The sequence below is a fragment of the Molossus molossus genome, unplaced genomic scaffold (assembly GCF_014108415.1).
Source record: "Molossus molossus isolate mMolMol1 unplaced genomic scaffold, mMolMol1.p scaffold_m16_p_26, whole genome shotgun sequence".
NCBI lineage: Eukaryota > Metazoa > Chordata > Mammalia > Chiroptera > Molossidae > Molossus > Molossus molossus.
Genome location: NW_023425362.1, coordinates 3,428,765 through 3,445,060, shown reverse-complemented (window position 1 = coordinate 3,445,060; position 16,296 = coordinate 3,428,765). Strand labels below are relative to the sequence as shown.

General features: G+C 60.9%; 1 protein-coding gene across 1 annotated transcript in view; it reads left to right on the top strand.

The window, feature by feature from the left end:
- The window catches only part of FBLN1 (fibulin 1), a 75,848-nt gene extending 60,596 nt beyond the window's left edge, over window positions 1–15,252 (top strand). Inside the window, exon 17 of the mRNA XM_036278174.1 lies at window positions 14,434–15,252. Within this exon, the coding sequence (XP_036134067.1) occupies window positions 14,434–14,573 (140 nt within the window). The 3' untranslated portion in view covers window positions 14,574–15,252. The remainder of the gene's footprint in view (window positions 1–14,433) is intronic.
- Window positions 15,253–16,296: the final 1,044 nt, after the last annotated feature.

The window sequence follows — 16,296 nt, the reverse complement described above, 5'->3', positions numbered from 1 at the left end:
CCTTTTGGGGCAAAACGAGACCGAGTCTCTATGGCCGAAGCCCAAGTGTGGAACTTGGAGTAAAACCTGGGCTTGAATCTTGATTCTCGGTTCCTAGCTGTGTGACCTCAGGTAGGTCACATAACCTCTCTGAGCCTCAGTTTTTCTGCTCGGCAAGAAATGACGGTTATGAGGACCCGAGGGAGTGTGCATGTTGTGACATAGCTGGTAAGTTGTCAGGGGGACAGATGAGCCACTGTGAGGATGAAGTTGGGGAGCAGGAGAGCTGGTGGGAGCTTGGACCCCCTGAAGGATAAGGCCAGAGGAATGCACAGGTGCGGAGCCAGCTATCCAATAGGCACGCCCCGTGGCCGGGCTGGCGAGTCAGGCCCAGCCTGAAATGGGATGATGGAGTGATGGAGGCCATGCCTCCCAGGGCCCGTCAGCCTTGAATAACCTCAGTCAACGAGAACGTCCTGGCTTCCTCCTCCACGCCAAGCCCGGTGCTGGGTGCTGGGTGCTGGGTGCTGGGGAACAAATGTATGCCCAAGCCACAGATCCTGCTTGCTTCCCCGGGAGCCTGAGCTCCTGCAGCCGAATGTGCTTGTTTTCAGGAAGGCCCTTCCCTGTCCGTGTCTCGGGGAGAGACGTGGAGGCAGGGTGCCAGGCACAGCTGTGTGTGCTGAGCACCGTGACACCCGGGGGCCGAGCGCAGCCCCGTCCGTGGGGCGCGCAGCCTGCTCCATGGACGCGCAGCCAGCGCGGGGGCCGCTGAGGGGAGATGCCGGCCTGGCTGCACCTCTGCCCCTGGCCCCGCAAGGCCGCCAAGCAAGGAGCCTGCTTGCCCAGCCCTCTGGCTGCACAGCCCTCTGGCTGCACGTCCCCCTGGTCGTCCCGGCGAGCAGGGCCCAGATCACCTCTTTAAAATTGTTACCTCTTAAGGGGTTAAACCTGCGCTGCTGACCCCGTCCTGCAGCCTGTTCGGAGAGCTTGGCCTGGGATCAGTACACATTACGAATGAGATTCAGAAATTCCACCTAAAAACAACAGCACGGCAGTCCCTGCCGGGTGATGAGTGATGGCCCATGTCCCGGCTTTCACGGCAAATCCCCGGGATTAGGCGCTTTCTCTTCTCCGGGAGGCGCAGCCCCGTCACCCTGGGGCCGCACCCTGGCCAGCAGCCAAGTGGTTTCCCAGGGTGACAGCCGGTTGCCTCCAGGCCCGGGACGGGCTGCAGCGCCTCACCTGGAGGCGGGCAGTGTGACCGAGGGTGGGAGGCAGGGGTCCCGGGGTGAAGGAGGACACTTTTCGTGTGGGGGGGCCCATGGAGCAGAGACACGGAACCACTCAACATGGCACTGTTATCCCCCCAAAGCCCTGTGAAGACGGCCTTCACCCCCAGGTGCACAGATGCAGGAATTCTCAGAGGTCACCCCTCACACAGCTGGTAACCCCCGGGCAGCCCCCTGGTTGGGCTGGAGTCTCAGGGCTTGACGGGGAACAGCCCTGTTCTGGAGCCCGCCCGAGGGCGCACACAGAGGCCAGGGGAGCAGAGGCCAGGGGAGCAGAGCCGGAAGCCCCCCTGCTCCTGCCAGGCAGCCCCCATGGCCCACGCTGGACCCGCCGTGGTATGAACAGCATTCTCCAGCCCAGGGCCTGTCTCTTTTGGACTTTAGCCATGACCTTCACCTCCTTCTCTAGGTAAACTCCTATCCATCCCTCAAAGCCCAGGTCACCATCAGCCCCTTTCACATGTCCCCAGGTATGTGTGTGTAGCTCCTTCCTCTGTGCTCCATGGCACCCTAGATGAGCCTAGTTAGACTCGCCTCCAGCAAACACTGTGTCCTGTGGGGACAGGCCCTGCTCTACCAACCAAGACAGACAGACAGACATGGACCCCTACCTCACATAGGTTTTATTGCAGAGGGTAGGAGCAGACAAGAAACAAGTCTAATATAGACATAGTCTGATGGTGGTGAGTGCTATTCAGAGGGCTTGGGGCGGGGGGGAGGTATGAGGTATGGGATATGGGAAAGACTTGAAGTCTGGTGGTCGGAGACATTTGTCTAAGCCCCAAGGAGCTGAGGAAATGAGCCACGTGAAGATATGGCAGAGGAGACAGCATGTGCAAAGTCCCTGGGGCAGAGGCGAGCCCGGTGTGTTCGGATCACAGCAAGGAGCAGAGGCAGGAGGTGGTGGTGGCTGATGAGGCAGGATCTTGAGGTTGTTGTAGTGTCTGCGGCTTTTCTGCGGAGGGAGGTGGGACCCAAGTGAGGGTTTCAAGATGAGGGAGATGACCCTCTGGGTGCTGGGTGAGGCCCAACCAGGGAGACACTGTGGCTGTCGCTGTGATCCTGTTGGAGGTGATGTGGCTTCAACCCTGTGGCTGCAGCAGGAGGGGTGCAGGAGGCAGGTTCAGGGATCCTTGGAAGGAAGGGGCCGGTTTTGCTGACGGGTTGGATGTGGATCGAGGATGACCCTGGGGTGACAGCTTTGGGGAGGTCAGAAGTTCACCCTGGACCTGAAGTGTGAAGTGTTTTTAGACACCCACGAGGAGGCGGAGCAGAATAAAGCATCTGGGAGACAGTGGCATGTGGATGGTTGGAGGCCAAGCCCGGACGAGCTCACCGAAGGGCTGCGTGCACACAGAGAGGGGGCCGGAGACAGCTGCGCGGCCCTCGGGAGCTCAGGGAGAGGAGGCGGGAGGCGATCTCGGAGCCTGACATCCTGGCAGAGGACGAGGTGCCCCCAGAGAAGGGCGCTGAGCCATGTTGACAGCTGCCGAGTCTAGTCAGATGCCGACCACGGGCTCACCATCAGAGGCAGCGACGCCCTGGCTGTGGGTGACCTTGACAAGGACATCCCAGTGGAGACTCGTGCACTGGGCGTGCTGGAGGCAGTGCCGGGGCCTCCTTCCAGATCTGGATGGAGCAGAGAGATGCTCCGGCCAGGGGGCGGCGTGGGTGGTCACGGCAATGAGGGTTTGCTTGACTTTCTCTTCCGCTGATGCCGAATTCCAAGAGGCAGGAGCCTACGAGGGGCTCATTTGTGCAGTGCCCCTCCTCTGTTACTTCCTTTCTCTCTCTCTCTCTCTCTCTCTCACACACACACACACACACACACACACACACACACCCCGAGTCACCCAGCCCGACACGCCGGCCGTGGGTCGCACACCCTGCTGACAGCGTTGCCCGGGGTACAGCAGGCCCCGAACAGCCCCTGCGCGGCCCCCCGAGGTCCCCCTGGCGTCGTCCGTGTCCAGCCGGATGATTTGTGACCCTCCCTACTGCTGCGAGGCATCTTTTCAAAAGCCTTTGATATCACCGGGCACCTTCATAAATTACTCTTTTTTAAAAACAAATGTTTTAGCCAAATGGGAGCAGAGGCTTGTGGAGCAAAACCAGAAAAGAAGAGTCTGATGATGATACGAATCTCCTGACGGCCTCACCTGGCGGCCATAAATACGGAAAGGACCCCGACACCCGTCGCTCACTGTCACCGCTGTCCGGAGTGTGCTTCTGATGGGCTCCACCAGGATCGATCCGGGGTCCAGGCTGAGAACCCCGAGTAGTGGGTCCCCGAGGACCAGCCTCAGATCAGCAGCTACCCACCTGGTGCCCCCCTGTGTGGCAGCGACTCTCCCAGCGCGATAAAAGTGCTCCTTGGAGCAACCCTGCGGGTGATGCCTGTTCTCCAGGGGAGGAAACTGAGGCACAGAGGAGGTTCCAGGCTCCAGCGGCACGGCTGAGGCCTGCACGCAGCAGGTTGGGACTCGATGTGGGGCTCCTGCTGCCATGACCTTCCTCTGTGACCTTGAGCAGGGCACAGTCCTACTCCTTGGGGTCCAGCCCAGTTCAGAAGTTTCTCTGAATTTCCGAGTCCTTCCTCCAGCCTCTTCTTGCCCGGCCACCCACCAGGGTCGGCTCGAGACAAACTCTTTGGTGCAGCTTCCACGAGCGCCCAGTCCAGGTGAGCATTTCTCGCGAGGTCTCTCGAAACACCACGGCTCACCTTTGCCGGCCCCGTCCGTCCTCTGTCTGCCTTTCCAGGGGCCCAGGGCTCCCTGAACCCAGACCAGCGCTGTCCACGTCTGACCCCCAGTGCCTGGCACAGGACTGTGCGTGCCGCGTGAGTGAAGGAGAGAGGACACTCTGACCCGCAGGCGTGGGGTGTGGGGGCCTCTCTGTACTCACCTGCCTCAGCCTCTTGCCTCTTTTTTTTTTTTTTAAATCTTCACCTGAGGATGTTTTTATCGACTAGAGAGAGAAGAAGGGAGAAAGAGAGAGAAACATCTATGGGTGGCCTCCCACGCATGCCCTGACTGGGGATCGAACCTGCAACTTTTTGGTGTACGGGCCGATGCTCCCACCACCTGAGCCACCCGGCCAGGGAGCCTTGGGCCTCTTAACCCCTCAGGTCGTGTAGACAACACCTGGAGAGCAGAGGGAGTGGGCCCAGGGCCTGAACTCTAAGGTGCTCCTGCCCTCTGGGGCCTCTGCTCATCTTGGGGGGTACAGCGCAGCGGGAGCACAGAGCATGCTGGGAAAGCAGGCAGGACAGGGTGGAGGGGCCGAATCGAGGTGTGCCTCACCTGCTCGAGCCAGGGGCTGGGGCTGGTGAGCTCTAAGCAAAGCCAAGAAGAGCCAGGATCACTTCCAGCAGCGGCCCAGGGCGAGGGTGCCCGGCTGGCGAGAAGAAGGCGGTGTAAGCCTTTGGGTGGTCGATGCAGCCTGAGCTAGACAGGGTGGGGTGTCGAGCAGAGAAGAGATTCTAGAAACTTTAGAAATAGAATTCGGCAGCCTCAGTATGACCGTCCTGAGGGCTGAGGCCAGCGGCCTGCTGAGGGTGACTCCGAACTCTTGGGGGCTGGGAGAAGGGCACGGGTTTGGGGAAAGACGGTGGCTGGTATGGGCGCTACTCAGATGGGGGCATCCGGAGGGATTGGAGTGGGCTGATGAGTTTGGGTCTGGGGGGAGGTACCCCAGCAGGTCGGGGGGGGCTGATCAGGCAGGGGCGACAGAGGGAGAGGAAAGGATCTCTGGTCCTCCCAGCACAGCCACACTTGGGGTCAACTCAATAAACTAAAGGGGCGCATCCACGGGCATCTCCCTTCCCGAACACGGCCAGGCCTCTTCGTCCACCCGGCCACGTGGCTGGAGCAGGCAGAGGCCCGGGAGCTGGTCGGGAGCTGGTCTGCTGGCGACCTGGGGTTCGGGCTCACTTTACCAGCCTTTTTTTTTTTTATCCTCACCTGAGGACATTTTTGCATTTTTCTTCAGATAGAGTGGGAGGGAGGGAGAGAGAGAAACATCGATGTGAGAGACACAGTGACTGGTTGCCTCCTGCACGACTCAACCAGGGCCGGGGACGAACTGCAACCGAGGTACGTGCCCTTAGCGGGAACCGAACCCGGGTCTCTCTGGACCGCAGGCCGACGCTCTAACCACCGAGCCGAATGGCCAGGGCCACCACACAGCCTTGTCTCCTCCGGGAACCTCGGGCGGGGAGGTGAATAGATGAGGGGGAAGCAGGCAGGCGTGGGCTGTGTGATCACAAAGCACCGTGGAGACGTGGTTGCCGGTCGGGAGTAGGTGGGAGCTGCGTACAGAGCTGACTCTCTCTGTATTTCTGCTCAAGGGGACACGCGGACGCCAGGGTTGACTCCCGCTCAGCTCCCCGCGGTGGCCCCGGCCAAACTGTCTGGTTTCGCTCACGGGAGCCCTGTGCACATTTATAATAATCAAGAAACACGGATGATGAGTTTTGCTGGGACATGTTGAGTGACAGTTGGTATTTTAACTATGCAGCCCAGACACCTGTCCCTCTTCTTTCCAGGCTCCTGCCTGGTGGCTCGCAGGGCGCGAAGTGAAGACCGGGTTTCGGCAACTCGGTCCCTTCGCTGCCAGTTACTGCTGGGTTCATTCCGCCAGCCCTTCCTGCCACGCTTGCCCTGTATTTGTGACTCGGCCAGGGGCAGTGTGTTCTGGAACTTCCCCCCATCACGTCGCGCCGAGAGGGGGGAGGCGGTGCCGCGGGGTGGGGAGCTGGGCTCTGGGCTCAGTCCCTTCTGGAGGGACTCTGCGCCCCTGTCAGCCGCGTGGCCTGGACATCAGCTCTCAGAACCACCTCCTCACCCAGGGAGGGAAGGAGTCCTTTTCCTCACAGGCCTGCCTGGGACCTGAGGGTCACAGTGGGCGCATGGGGCCCCCCGACTTCCATCCTGTCCCCCTGCCAGGCCCTCTCCAAACCCATCCCGTACTCGAGTTTTTTTGCTTGGTAAGTTCTGACAGCATTTCTTGGTGTTCTTGCTCCCTCCCTTTTGCCTTGGGTCTGCGCTGTTCATCCAAGCCTGCAGGGGGCATTGTTTCTGTCAAGGAAAGGTCACTGAGATGGGGTAGGTGCTTTGCGCCTCCCTGGTTGGCCATCGTGGCTGAGTTTGGCCAGACCACATGGGTCTCCGCTGAGCTCCCGGGGCCTCCGTTCAGCATGTTGTCCACAAGGGCCCACAAGCCACCTTCCTGCCTGCTCGTGGCTCTGCACGGCGGCCACCGCGGCCAGAAGTGAGGCCTGGCGCTCGTGTGTGGCCTCGCTCCCTCCAGGCGGTCAACACCCGCCCACCCGATGGCCTTTGGCCGGCGTGCATCCTTCCCCACGCCCTTCACTTCCAGGAGATACTGCTCAACCTTATAAATTGTGCTAATGCTTTGATCTTGAGTCCATCGGCTCAGCCACTGTTGGTGGAGTAGCTCTGATGTGTCCGGTACATAGTAGGACCAAGGACCTACTGTGTCCCAACAACCAGAAATCCGGGAGTGGCCGAGAGGCGGTGCCGTTGGCCGCCGGCCTCCCTTCGCACGGGGAGCCAGGTGGTAGCCAGGAACACAGAGGACTCTGTACCCAGATTTCAGAAAGCGGTAGCTTCTGAACCTTCTTCTGATGTTAACATGTGGTCCTTATCCGCTTTCCTAACTCAAGTCCTTGCCTTTGAAAGGCCCAGTTCATTTCCACCGGCAGGAGACAGCACAAGGTCTCTTGAATCACCACCTTTGTTACAATATTCCGACAACTCTTCACGCCGTTACCCTTTCAGTCAGAGTCACAGACCTTGAGTCGGAGGCTGAAGTTCAGCACGGACGGTGACTTGCCCAAGGTCACGCAGGCTGTCAGTGAAGAACCAGCCCGGGAACCGCAGGCCGTGCCCCCAGGTGGCTTCGAGATCAGTGTCTCCTGCACAGAGCCCGGTGGCTGATCTCCACCCTTTCACACGGATGGACGGTCTGGTGCAGCCATCAGCAGCCGAAGCCTGGGGATGCCCTCTGGGGCCCAGAAGCCAAGCCACAGACGCCAAGCGGGGACCGCATCCCCCGCGGACTCAGTGCTCCCTGTGCAGGCGTGCGGGTCCCCCCATCGGCTGCGATCTACCAAGCAGGGACGAGACATGAAGGTGAAGTGCCCGGGGGCCTACATTTTTCAAAGGGGAAAAAAAAGGCTTAATTACATCTTTCAGAGGCACAGACAGGCCGCGGAATCCCAGCGGTGTCTGGGACCCGAAGCAGAAATGCCAAGGACGAGGCTTTGGAAGATTAACACAGTTGAACTCAGCACCGCAGCCTTTTTTTTCTTCCTCCTTTTTTTCTGGGGCTCTGGAAAGCTGGGGAGGGAACACCCAGCCGCGGGGCGAGGCAGGCATGACGGACATGCCCTTTCCCTCCGTCCGGCACTTGGCTGCTGGAAGGTCATAGCAGGAAGAACTGCCTTCGCCTTCAGTGGCTCCCCGGTCCTTCCCAGAGTGGGGGCTCGTGACTCGTGCCACCCTCCCCTCCTCCCCTTCCTGTCGTCTCCTCTCGCTCCTCTCTTCCTCCACCGTCACTGCACTCGGAAATCACGACAGAGCTCCTGCTGTGTCCTGCCCCGGCCCTGGGCTGGGGACGGGCCAGAGCTGAGCACCCACGGTGACGGCTCCCTGCAGCGGGCAGGTGGGCTCCAGCTGAGCCCAGGTACCCGGTGACACCGAGTGGGACCGGGGAGGCTTCACAGGAGGACATACGCAGGCCAGCTGGTCCCCCGCGCCTGGCACATGGCGGAAACCGTCAGGTCTGTGGAAGCGAGGGTCGGGCGGACCTGGACCCCTGTGCAGGACCCTAATGTCTGGGACACCATGCGCGGGCACGTGCTGCTCCTCTGCCCGCCCCATCTCCTGCACTAGGAAGGCTGTGGTTGGTTCCGAAAGAACACTGGTCTGGAACTGATGTGGGGAGAAGGCCAGGAGACAGCAGACCCGATTCCTGGTTCTGTGAGGGGCAAGGTCCCCTGAGCAGTCCGTGACCACCTCCTCAGCCTCTCCTGCCTGTCTGTCCCCGGGATTAACACTGTTCCCAGAACCTCTGCAGAATATCCCTCAAATGTCCCCGCTGCTGGATGGAGGGTGGGGGGTGCATGGAGGGTGGGGGGGTGCATGGAGGGAGGGTGGGCAGAGGAGGGTGCACGGAGGGCGGGGGGTGCGTGGAGGGCAGGGGGTAGAAGGCGGGTGCACGGAGGGCGGGGGGTGCGTGGAGGGCAGGGGGGTAGAAGGGGGGTGCACGGAGGGCGGGGGTGGGAAAGCTGTGGAGAAAGAAGCATCGGGAGAAAGCCTGGCTTTAGTCGGGGTGAAGGTGACGGTGAGGGCAGGGGGTCCCACTCAAGCCTGAGCTAACCTGGAAATGGAGGGAACGAGTCCCCCCACACCGAGCCCCAGGAAAGCCAGGCCAGGCAGGGGAAGCAGTGGTGGGGTGCCCTGAGGAGGCGTGGCCTGGCAAAGGGCGCCCTGCGTGACAAGGGCCACAGGTAGAGTTTGAGAGGCCACGGGGATTGGAGGCCAGAGGAGAGGGACGGGCAGCCGATGTGGAGGGCGGGGGGAGGCGCCCCCAAGCACCTGCTGTGTCCTCAGGATTTCTTGTGTAGCCTCGCGGCATGCCTGTGGGCTCCGCCTGAGTCATTTTTCTTGTTAAACGCAAAGATCCTGGGAAAACCAGGCCCTGAATGTGACCCGCATCAGAAATCCAGTCCTGTGCCTCCACCACCCTTCTCAACAGCCCTGTCGCCTGCACAGTCCTCCGCCTCCTGCGTTCCCTTTGTCTCGCGGGTAGCTGTTGGCCCGCAGTCCAGCGGGGTCTGGGCGGTTAGCTGTTCTCCCGCAGTCCAGCGGGGTCTGGGCGGGTAGCTGTTGGCCCGCAGTCCAGCGGGGTCTGGGCGGGTAGCTGTTGGCCCGCAGTCCAGCGGGGTCTGGGCGGGTAGCTGTTCTCCCGCAGTCCAGCGGGGTCTGGGCGGGTAGCTGTTGGCCCGCAGTCCAGCGGGGTCTGGGCGGGTAGCTGTTGGCCCGCAGTCCAGCGGGGTCTGGGCGGGTAGCTGTTGGCCCGCAGTCCAGGGGGTCTGGGCGGGTAGCTGTTGGCCCGCAGTCCAGCGGGGTCTGGGCGGTTAGCTGTTCTCCCGCAGTCCAGCGGGGTCTGGGCGGGTAGCTGTTGGCCCGCAGTCCAGCGGGGTCTGGGCGGGTAGCTGTTGGCCCGCAGTCCAGCGGGGTCTGGGCGGGTAGCTGTTGGCCCGCAGTCCAGGGGGTCTGGGCGGGTAGCTGTTGGCCCGCAGTCCAGCGGGGTCTGGGCGGGTAGCTGTTCTCCCGCAGTCCAGCGGGGTCTGGGCGGGTAGCTGTTGGCCCGCAGTCCAGCGGGGTCTGGGCGGGTAGCTGTTCGCCCGCGGTCCAGGGGGTCTGGGCGGGTAGCTGTTGGCCCGCAGTCCAGGGGGTCTGGGCGGTTAGCTGTTCGCCCGCAGTCCAGCGGGGTCTGAGCGGGTAGCTGTTCGCCCGCAGTCCAGGGGGTCTGGGCGGGTAGCTGTTCGCCTGCAGTCCAGCGGGGTCTGAGCGGGTAGCTGTTCGCCTGCAGTCCAGCAGGGTCTGGGCGGGTAGCTGTTCGCCCGCAGTCCAGCGGGGTCTGGGTGGTTAGCTATTCTCCCGCAGTCCAGCGGGGTCTGGGCGGGTAGCTGTTCACCCGCAGTCCAGGGGGTCTGGGCGGGTAGCTGTTCGCCTGCAGTCCAGCGGGGTCTGTGCGGGTAGCTGTTCGCCTGCGGTCCAGCGGGGTCTGTGCAGGTAGCTGTTCGCCTGCGGTCCAGCGGGGTCTGGGCGGGTAGCTGTTCGCCTGCGGTCCAGCGGGGTCTGAGCGGGTAGCTGTTCGCCTGCGGTCCAGCGGGGTCTGGGCGGGTAGCTGTTCGCCTGCGGTCCAGCGGGGTCTGAGCGGGTAGCTGTTCGCCTGCGGTCCAGCGGGGTCTGAGCGGGTAGCTGTTCGCCTGCGGTCCAGCGGGGTCTGAGCGGGTAGCTGTTCGCCTGCGGTCCAGCGGGGTCTGAGCGGGTAGCTGTTCGCCTGCGGTCCAGCGGGGTCTGAGCGGGTAGCTGTTCGCCTGCGGTCCAGCGGGGTCTGGGCGGGTAGCTGTTCGCCTGCAGTCCAGCAGGGTCTGGGCGGGTAGCTGTTCACCCGCAGTCCAGGGGGTCTGGGCGGGTAGCTGTTCACCCGCAGTCCAGGGGGTCTGGGCGGGTAGCTGTTCACCCGCAGTCCAGGGGGTCTGGGCGGGTAGCTGTTCGCCCGCGGTCCAGCGGGGTCTGGACGGTTTGCTGTTCGCCCGCGGTCCAGCGGGGTCTGGGTGGGTAGCTGTTGGCCCGCGGTCCAGCGGGGTCTGGGCGGGTAGCTGTTGGCCCGCGGTCCAGCGGGGTCTGGGCGGGTAGCTGTTGGCCCGCGGTCCAGAGGGGTCTGGGCGGGTAGCTGTTGGCCCGCAGTCCAGGGGGTCTGGGCGGGTAGCTGTTGGCCCGCAGTCCAGCGGGGTCTGGGCGGGTAGCTGTTGGCCCGCGGTCCAGCGGGGTCTGGGCGGGTAGCTGTTGGCCCGCAGTCCAGCGGGGTCTGGGCGGGTAGCTGTTGGCCCGCGGTCCAGAGGGGTCTGGGCGGTTAGCTGTTGGCCCGCAGTCCAGGGGGTCTGGGTGGTTAGCTGTTGGCCCGCAGTCCAGGGGGTCTGGACGGTTTGCTGTTCGCCCGCGGTCCAGCGGGGTCTGGGCGGGTAGCTGTTCGCCCGCGGTCCAGCGGGGTCTGGTCTTGGGCCAACGTGGGGCACTTTCGAGGTTTGGCCTCTAACAGGAGGCGTTTCGATCGAGATGCCGTCTCCACACTCAGAGCGTCCCTCCTCGTAGCATCCGCCGATCCATCCGTCACCTGTCTGTCAGCCGGGCAGAGTCCAGCTGGACTGGAGCGGAAACCGGTCCCCGTGTGGCACTGGACTGCGTGGTACTACGTGGCACTATGTGATACTATGGGCAGTCACTCCTGAGGGAGGGGGAGGATGGTCTGGTGTTTGCTTCTGGTTTTGACGGTTGCTGTTTTGGATCCGTTTCACAGACGGGGACATGGAGGCTCAGGGAGGTTAAGGAAGTCCTCTGGGGTGCGCTGCTGGCCCTGTCCCCAGGCGGGCTCACTGCATGGCCCGGGCTCCTTCCTCTCTGTCCCCACACTGAGCAGCAAGGGCAGCGTGTCACTTCCCTCTGACTTAACCCCGAGCCTGGCTCACACAGACGTGCCCGGAAACTTCTGTGGGTTTGACTGTTGACACCATTCAAGCTCCCGCAGACAGCAAGAAAGTCTACTTAAACGTGTGTGTGCGATGTAATTATTTTCTATATCGTGAGATTTTCCAATTTATAGCATATATGAATGTATAAACTATACATTTTATATATTAATATAAATTTATATAAACATATTTACATAAAATATATAAGTGCATATAAAAGTTCATATAAGTTTAAAATACATTATGTATTCATCATATTTACATTCTAAAATAGATATAAAATAGATAGCTAATATATATTTTGTATTTATGATTAGACTATATATACTTATGAGATTAATTACATGCTATATTAAGTATACTAATAGTATACAGAAATAAGCACATCTGATCGTAGCTGAAGAAGCACTCCCTGCACCTCCTCCGCCCCTCTGCCCTGGGACAGTTCTCATAACACCCGGCCTCCCACCTCCTTCCTTCAAGTTCCTCAGCCCCTCTGAGCACTGGGATCATAATCTCTCTGCCCGAGAAACGTGGCATCAGCAGGTACCCAAGGCCCCTGGGGCTAGTCAGCACCATCGTGGGCCTCGGACCTGGGGAGAGGAGAGGGTGATGCTGGTGGGGACAGAGGGGCAGGGAGCGCGGGGCAGCCCTCCGAGAGGCCACGGGGCAGCCCACACTGACCCTGGCCCAGACTGTGCCCAGGGAGGAGTGGGCGGGAGGGGCCCAGCCTTTAGGGGCCACTGGCAAACCAGGAGTGGTGATAAGCTGAGGTCTCAGCTGGGCGCTGAGGATGTTCGTGGGCGTTCACACAGGACAAAGCTGCAGTGTCATCGCCGAGCAGGGGCCGGGAGGGGTGCTGACAGCCCACAGAAGCCTGCGCTTATCTCGCCATCAGACCCAGAGCCTTGTTTGCTCAGAAGAGCCTGGAATTCCACCCGGCTGCCGGGCATTTCACTTGAAACCTAAGCTCCGGGAGTGAAAGGGGGGGGCGGCACACCCAGATTCCCCTCCGAGCGTGAACCTGGTGTTCCCGGGAACCAGCCGCGGGTGCCCATGGCTCGGCATCCCTGCGGCCTCCCCTAGGCTTGCTGCGTGCCTGGCGGGCACCAAGGGCCGGCCCACACCACCCCGTGCACGTCCCCAGTCCGCGTGGGGCTGTGTGTGGAAACCGGCCTGGAATGGGCACTTTGGTACTGCAAACGGCCGGCGTGGGGCCTCAGGTCCCAGCCTGCTCTTGGGGAGCAGCGGCCGGGGTGTGCGCGAGCCCTGATGAAACTCTTCCCAGCCCACCTGCAGGCTCTTCACAGTCACAGAAACGGTCCTGCGGCCCAGCCGGAGAGCCCGCTGCTGAGCACTTGCCGCACACCTTCACCGCGTGGCTTGGGGCAGGTCCCACCACCAGAGCGGGAGGGACGGAGAGGGACCTTGGAGGCTGCTCATGACTAAATGTCAACAGCTGTTGGTGGCACGAGATCAGCCTGCAGGCTTCACGCATGCTGCTTCCTCTGCAGGGAGGGGCGCCTCCTCCTGAGAGCCTTCCGGCCGCCCGCAGCTGCCCTCGCCTCCCTTCCCGCCCGGTGGACAATGTACACGCTCTGTGGGAGGGCGGCGCTTCCCTAGAGCCTCGTGGGCTTTGAAGCAGGATCTGTTGGTTTCCCTGCACCAAGGGGAGCAGCTGCGGGTGCCATGGAGGAGGCCCGAAGGCACGTGCAGGTCTGGTGGGGGTGCCCCTGCACTCCTGGGGCTCACACCCTTGGCAGACGCTACCGGGGCGCCGGGGTCACGCAGTCCAGGAGCACAGGGTCCCCTGGCATCATTTGCTTGCTGAAGGACTGAGGCCCAGAAAGGGCACTGTCTCTCCATCACCCTAACCCCATCTGCCTCATCGAGGAGAGTTCTCTCCGTGAGCCTGTGGGTGCCCTGCACAGGCGAGGGGTGCCAGCAGGGCCTGACCTGGAGACAGCCGGCCAGGCAGCCACAGGTTTGGGGAGAGTTGGGAATCCACTCTGCGAATCTGCAGGACCCCTGGGGCTGCTCCGCTTCCAGCTTGCCCCAGCTGAGCTCTGTCTGCACTCTGAGCCCCAGCGATCGGGCCTTTGCCTGGTCCCTACCCTGGTCCAGGCAGGACTCCCTGCCACCCCCAGCAGCGTCTGCTTCCTGTTTCCTCTCTGTCACTTGTCCTGCTTGCCCTGGCCAATCTCTGCTGCGCGGGCTGGACCCACTCCGAACCTCTGTCGCCCACCTCTTGTTCACCTGTTACCACAAGCACAGAATGAGCTCAGGTGTCCCCCTCCACAGAGGTGTCACCTCCACAGATGCCAGGGGTCTGTCCTGTGGGGAACCGGGACTTCTGTGCTTGGATAAGGGCATCCAGGACCCCACTGGAATTCTCAGCATGACAGGGGAGAGAATCACTCCTGCTCTGTTTCTTCCCAGGGCACAGTGGCAGGAGGGAAGGAACAGGTATCTGCTAGGCATCTACCCCATGCTAGGCCCTTTTCTGGCTCTCAAAGCCCCTGTCAGGGGGAGGTGGTAGGGGAGGGAACCTGGGCTGGGAGAGAGCAGGAGCTGGCGTTGCCCCAGAGCCTCTGACTCCAAAGGTCGCCACGTGGATTCCCACACAGTCCGAGCTGCACACGATGGAAAGGTTATCATGGGCTCACTGTCACGTGTCCCTGGAGGTGGAAGTGGAGCCCAGGGGTGACCGCTTGGAGAGAGATGCTGTGCAGGGGACTTAAGCATCTGGCTCAGAGTGGGATTTAATGAGGTCTAAGGCCCTTCTAGTTCTGTAGTTCCTCAAGAGAATCCGTTCCCAGATCTCTGTTACTACAGCCCTTGCTAACTTCCAAAACACCTCTGCTCTCTCCCCAGGTGTTGTGCGCCAAGTGCGGCCCATCGTAGGCCCCTCTCATGCTGTTCTGAAGCTGGAGATGAACTACGTGGTCAGGGGTGTGGTGTCCCACCGAAATATCGTCAACGTCCACATCTTTGTCTCTGAGTACTGGTTCTGAGGGCTGGTCCATGGTATAGCCAAGTCTGCACCTCCAGGCCAAGTCATTGCTGCCAACGACTATGCCCTGTCCCTGTCTGTACAACCCAGATATTTTTTGATCTTATGTATTTGTTTGTAGAGTTAGGCTGACATGTATTAAGCTGGGCCAGATGAATAAGTCCATCTGATATATTTTGGTGTTGAAATAATGAGTCCAATTACTCAACTGTTTGGTTGAAAACCTTGTTTATTTTTTTATGCAAATGTTGTATTTTGCTGCCTTTACGCTGCCTGTGGGATGGGCATCATGAAGAACCAAGGAAAGAAGACATTTTTCAGGGGGCAACTACTCATAATGCCAAGAAAAGACCAGTTTTGGCCCTGCTTGTATGAAATTTGACATTTGGTATTTTTTTTTTGCCAGTCAGATTTGTATGCCTAGTTCTAAAGACACAGCTGCTGTAGCCTAGCAGTATGGTAGGCTCTGCCCAGACCGGCATGACACAGTGCCTCCAGGAACAGCTGGAAGGCGCGTGGCCGTTTCGTTGTAACGGAAAGCCCCCGTTGGTAAAGACACGGCCCGTTCGGTTTGTGTGTGGCCCCAGTATGTTGACCGGGGGGTGGTGGGGTTTTCTCTGCTCCCTTGTGTCCATCTTCTCTTATCATAGGTGGGAAAATAAACAGCTCTGTGATTCTGATGGCCTGTCCATGGGAGTCTTTCAGAAAGGGGGCTCCCCACCAGCAAAGGGCCCGGGGATGTCCCCCAAGGCCTTCTTAAAGACCCTCCCATCTCCTGAGGTTCTGGGGTGGGGCCTGGTATGTGTGCCCACCCACACCATTTCTGGTACCATGCCTACCTCTGAGAAGCGTGGCTCAGGTGTACACTCCATGCCCACGTCCAGCCCTGCTGGGCAAGTCACGGGGCTCAAGCTCCTGACACGGCCCCTCTAGGCGTCGCTGGGGAGCAGTAACAATTCTCTTCAGCAGAAAGAAGCGACCACCAGTGTGCACTGAGCACCCCCTGCACTTGGCAGGTGGTACTTGTGTATTCCTCCCGGCACCCCAGAGAGGTGGGCACGATCATGCCCAAATCAGAGGTGAACCGATGGCTCAGAGAAAGGAACTCAGGTGCCTCAAGCCCCACACCCTTTCAGAGGTGACGAGGGGATTTAAATTCCGTTCACCAGACTACAAACTCCATTCCTCTCTGAGGCCTTATGTCAGATGGAAGGTGGACAGACTGGATGTATGGGGTGTCCCAACACCACCCTCAGCGTAGGGGGGGAGGTTGGGCCAGGAGCGCTCTGCCCCCCAGGCCCACTCGGACCTCAGGGATTCAGCATCCAGCCCTTTGTTCCCATACAAGCGTCTCGGAATCCTGCCTGGTCTCACCCCTCCTTCTCAGGGGTCCCGTTCGCAGCTCAGAGCCTCTCTCCTGTGCCCGACCTCTGTCAGCAGCCCGGACCCTGGCACTGGCTGAGATCTCGGCCCCCATGTGGGACTTCAGCCTCGTTGGGATTTCTGCCTGGTGGTCTGAATCCTTAAACCTGCACTGCCTCAACTCTGCCGAACGTGGTCTCTGACCACCTTTGGGAACTCGCAAGTGTTTCTGAGGTCACTCATTTGGGCCCTGGTCCATCAGCCAGGCCTGGGCCAGCCAGGCACAAGGCCTGCTGGGGCCTGAGGGGAAGGGAGGAACCAGTACGGCTGAACAGTCCCAGGAGCCAGTTCTGGGGACCAGC